Source organism: Vidua chalybeata, chromosome 22 (assembly GCF_026979565.1).
Source record: "Vidua chalybeata isolate OUT-0048 chromosome 22, bVidCha1 merged haplotype, whole genome shotgun sequence".
Taxonomy (NCBI): Eukaryota; Metazoa; Chordata; class Aves; order Passeriformes; family Viduidae; genus Vidua; species Vidua chalybeata.
The window spans coordinates 5724342-5729289 of record NC_071551.1 but is presented as its reverse complement, the minus strand read 5'-3'; the positions used below and the strand labels follow the sequence as shown (position 1 = coordinate 5729289).

Genomic DNA, 4948 nt, shown 5'->3' with positions numbered 1-4948 from the left:
TTACTTTTTAACTGAGTTTATTTTCATAGATTATCTGTTTAGAAAAAAAAAATAGTGAACTTTTGAATTAGAGTAAGTAAGAGTTGTCTTTTGCTCAGCTGCTTTCTTCTGTCCTGAGAGATTCAGAACTCTGGTGCATTAGACAAAGCTCGAGGGATTTCCAGTAGTGCATTTTTTCAGGAGTACCAAGACTCATTTCCCTGGGGCTCTGTGGGACATCCCAGAGCACCATTTTCAGAACTAGAACTACTTTATGTGCATTTGAGAGGCTTTAAAATAAAAACAAATAGGCAGGTGACACTTATCCTTCTATTGAGTTACTGGTTTAAGTCAGAGATAAGGATGTGCTTCCTTGACACATTTTTCCTTTGACAAAGCTTCATCCTTGGTCTCGTTCCTGTGCTCTCCACTCTTCTGGATTTACCACATGACATCATCTGCACTTTCAGACAAGCACCTGGCAAGGTGGCCATCGATGTCCAGCTGGGAGAGTCTGCAAACACACAACCAGTCACATCCTTCTACTCTTCTTGACTCCCTCCCACAAGTGTTCTGGTACCTTAGTGGGGCAGTCACTCCTGTGCCCAAATCCTCTACCAACACCTCCCGCTCTTGCTGTTACTGCTGCTCAAACTGGAGCTGAGTAGCAAAGACCTGATGCATTTTTAGCCTAACTCTCTTGACAGAATGACCAAAATTGTCTAAATATTAATGTAGCCACTCTGTCTCCCTGTTCAGCCTCCCAACAACAGGAAAAGTGCCCCCCAACAGAGCTTGCAGGGTTAGAGGACCTGGGGAAAAGCACATTTTCAGCAAGTCTGACAGCTGAAGTACTATGAAATTGTGTTAACATTTCTTACTGTAAAGCAGATATTCAACTTGTAAATGGGATTGAAGTATATAATTCTGACAGCTAAAAAGGACCTCACAGTAGAAGTTTTGTCTGCTTTTGTTATTCTGTATGTATAGGATGCATCCAGAAACTGCTGGGGTTCATTTATAGGAAAGTTATGAAAAATACCAAAACACAAACTTACCTTCCGCTAAACTGCATCAGGCACATTGGACAACTGTCAAGAGCTGAAGCTGCTTCACTCTGGTTTTCCATCTTCTCCTCGTGCCTCTCAGCCCCAGGAGCGCTCCCGAGCGGAGGCTTTTCCGCAGGCACCCCCGTGGCCTCCCCCGCTGGAAGCTTCCCCTGATGTGTCTGGATTTGAGGCTTTTCCTCACCCTTTTCTTTCCTGCCTGCCCTGCTGTTCTGTACAGTCCCTGTGTGGTGCTGCTGAGGGCTCAGAGCTTCTGCAGGGCTTTGTACCAACGCTGAGGGCTGTGCTGAGCTGCTGTGCCCAGGGAGTTTACATGACTTGGGACTCACATCCAGCTCTGAAACACCTTTTGTGTCTGCCCCAGATGCAGGTTTGGCTTGACCTGTACTGGTTCTCCTGCAGGGTTTCTCAGCTGTGGATGATAAACTCTTCAGTTTATCTGCTTGGCCCTGTCCTTCATGTAATTCATTGCTCTGGCTCTCTGTTGGCTGCTGGGAGCTCAGATCCTTGGGGTTCAGACATGTTTCGTTGTGAAAAGATGGGAATGATACCCACTGAAAGTCTTTTGTTCCGACTGTAAAGACTTCCTGGTGTTCTGGACTCTTTTCCTGTTGTTTCTACAACACACACACACAGAATGTCTTAAGCAAATGTAGCTCAATCAATACCTAAACCCAGGCTTTGAGAACACATTGCAAATACTGAGAAAGCTGAACTACAGGAAAGAAAAGAACATTTTATTTATGTCCCTCCTCCAGGAGCTTCCTGGAGCTGATGGAATAGGGGCCTTCCCTTAGCATTTCTAAATGGATACAATGGGTACTCATGTTCCAGAGACTAAGGATGAAAACAACAGCCTGCTGCTGTTCAGGGGGGGGGAAAGTACATTATAAATACTGATTTTTATGTTGTGATCTTGCCTAATGCCACTTGAGTGATGTCAGGGTGGGTTCTGTATAATTAACCCCTCGACTATGGCTTGCCTTTTCCAGTTTCATTCCTTAGGGAGATGCTGGTGTTTATGGCAATCACCATCCTTACACAGGCTCCCTCTTCCCAGCAAAATGTTGGAAAGAATTTGCTGTACTGCAAAAAAAGCCTCTTGCAGCTGTCCTTATATTCCCTGCCACACCATGCCCAGCCACAGCACTGCACACAGAGATTAAAGAGCTGAAACCCCACATCTCTAAAAGCTGTTTCAGGTTGTTTCCCATTAAGCAGGCTGTCGCTATTGGAAGCAGGACACAAAGTGCAAAAACAAGGATACAGCACGCTACCTTTTCCAAGAACTCTGGAAAGCTGGGCACTGTGTCCCAGTTTGTGCACTGTGAATCTTGACTGATGTCTTTCAGTAGCAAAAGCCAGGTTTTGTCACACTCATTTAATTCTTCCTTTTCAAACCAGGAACATCTGTCAGTCGGTGCCCTGTAAAGACACAGTCCAATAGTTTGAAGGTGGGAGATAAAAAAGAAAATACTCTTAACACTGATACTAGTTTTTGCCTCTTTTTTTCTCGAACACAAAGACATTATTGAGCCTGCAAACTATTTTTGCAGCTTTGTATGACTTATGTAATTTCTACAGCTAGCAAAAAAATTAATGTCTAAATGCTTTCCCTTCTGCTTGTAACAAATGAGCAGTAGGTACCTATCACTATCTTCACTTCCAAGTGAAACAGTTAAGTGCAGCCACTGTTTTATCTTTTCAAATACCAAACTTAACACCTGCTGAGCACAGAAATCATGGACATGTTTGCACTGAGGGTGGCAATTGCATCGGTTCCCATATATGTCTGGACATTCCCACACTGCCATTTGAAATTATTGATTATCTTCCCAAACAACTTAATTTAATTGATCCTAGGAACTATAAGTATTAAAAGGTAATGTTGTATAAAGACAATTCTAAGGAAAGGATGGATTGTTTATGTCACAATGGTATTTCCAGCATTCTTCCTGATGCGTTTTCTTGGGTCACTGTCCAAGAATGAAGCTGCACAGGGAAAAAAATTAGAAACAACACGCCCTCAAAAAGCAAGAGTGTTCAACATCTGGCAGCCCATGGTGGAAGGGACACGGCTGAGCCCCCGGGCTCGAACACAAACCGAGCCACTCACTGCCTTCTGTCCTCCCGAACTCCAGGGCTGGGAAAAACAGGAAATATTTCTGCGCTCCTGTGAGCCGTATTCTGGAAGAAAGAAAACTGAATTTTCATACATTAACTTTTCTCAGGCCCTGTCCTCGCCAGTGCTGTTCTGTGCCGAGGAACGTGCGGAAGGCGTGGGGCCCGCTGTGCTTTATCCTGCAGTTTCATCTCTATTTTTTCAAGGCGCTACGGGCGGTGTTTTTTGAAATAACCTTTAACAGACACAGATCTGACCGCGACACGCCGCGAGTCGCCGGAGCGGTGCAGCCTGGCCCCCGGAGCCGATCCGATCCCCCCGGAGCCGATTTGATCCCCCAGGACCGATGAGATCCCCCCGGTCCCGACTCACTGGGGCCGCGGCGGGGGCTCGGGGCCGGGGCTGCGCTCCCGGCCGCGGGCGGACGGCGCCGTCCGGGGCTTCAGGCGCAGCTTGGCGGCTCCGTCCTCACACATGGCCGAGGCTCCCCGCGCCTCGCCGGGGGACGGCGCTGGCGGCCGCGGGAAGGCGGGGAGAGAGGGCGGCCGGGGCTTTCTCCTCCTTCTCTTCCTCCTCCGCCTCCTCCTGCCCCGGGCGCGCTGCCGGGGCTGTGACTCTCCGCCCTCAGAGCCGCCCTCACGGCGCGGGGCCGCGGGAGTGGGCGAGCGGCTCTGAGGGCGCCCTGAGGGGAGCCCGCCGTTCTGCAGCCACTGCACCCCTCAGCCGCAGGGGGCCGGACTGCCTGTAAACCCGCCCTTTTTTGCGTTGCTTTTACCCGCAAACTTTATGTTTTTGTAGGGTTTTGGTGTGTTGGGGAGGGCTGCGCTGGGTGGTCCCTGTGGCTGAGGGGGACAAGATGGCGGCGGGTGGGGCCTGGCCGGTCCCGTCCTGGGTTTAGAACTGCTACGAGGGGACAAACCCAAAGGCTGTTCTTCCAAAAAATAAAATCTATTGGGAGCGCACCTCTGACCTAATATCGCTTTTAGAGAAGAATCCGAAGTGATGCGATTTGACGGTTTTGGCCGGAATGTCCCCGTGCTAGAGAGGGTTAAAACACTCCCCAGCCTGCAGCCGTCTCAAAAACAGACCCCAGAGGAATGGTGACAGCCACTTCATCCTCCAACAGTGCATTAAAGGATCGGAAAGTAACTCTGCTGTTTAAACTCTTAACAATTGATGCAAAAAATAACTGTGCAAGGAAATAAATTCAGTTTGGTAACAGGTGTTTATGAGGGAGCACAAGCACTGAGAACTCTTTGCATAAAACCAATTTATTATTGGTAAAACATGAGTCCAAATCCACATTCTTCTTCTGTAACTGCATTTATGTGTTCCTGGATGTCTGTGGACAGTGCCATCCTTGGATTTTTCAGAGTAGAAAGGAGGCATCAGTATTGACTGATTGTTAGAGGTTACACACGTGAATTGCTGTGTTGGTCACACAGCCCAGCAAAAATGTATTAAATAACAGTTGACATAATATGTGCTTTGAGTGGATCTGAACCTTGAAAATGGGTATCAGAGTTCAGAGATTCACATGTCACATAAATTTAAAGCTGAGCAGGTCTGTCCAGAGGTGTTTCAGCTGAGGATGATTCTGTGTGTGCAGAGATCTGGGAGGCTCTGCCCAGCCTTCACCTCCCCCTATTAACTCAGGTACTTTGTGTTTCTGTGAGTCCATAATGCCTTTAACTTTGTGTAATAGCTAATTTCTTAACTCTAAAGCAGCATTAATAGGTTTCCTTTTGTGGATAAAAGTCTTGGAATTGCAGTGTTTGGT

The 4948-nt window shown here is 47.5% G+C and overlaps 1 protein-coding gene across 3 annotated transcripts; it reads right to left on the bottom strand.

The window, feature by feature from the left end:
• FAAP20 (FA core complex associated protein 20) lies at window positions 1-4356 on the bottom strand. 3 transcript variants are annotated; one of them, XR_008434636.1, is made up of 4 exons: window positions 4139-4356; window positions 2324-2471; window positions 1038-1663; window positions 1-493 (listed from the first exon to the last, which is right to left on the bottom strand). XR_008434636.1 is itself a non-coding variant. In XM_053963179.1 (4 exons), exons 1-4 carry the CDS (start codon window positions 3642-3644, stop codon window positions 421-423), a joined length of 951 nt encoding a protein of 316 aa, XP_053819154.1. In that variant the 5' UTR covers window positions 3645-4046; the 3' UTR covers window positions 1-420. The 3 variants fall into 3 exon arrangements, 2 of the variants coding, with proteins under 2 accessions (XP_053819154.1, XP_053819155.1); XM_053963179.1 differs by lacking the exon at window positions 4139-4356 and adding an exon at window positions 3541-4046; XM_053963180.1 differs by lacking the exon at window positions 4139-4356 and adding an exon at window positions 3263-3381.
• Window positions 4357-4948: the final 592 nt, after the last annotated feature.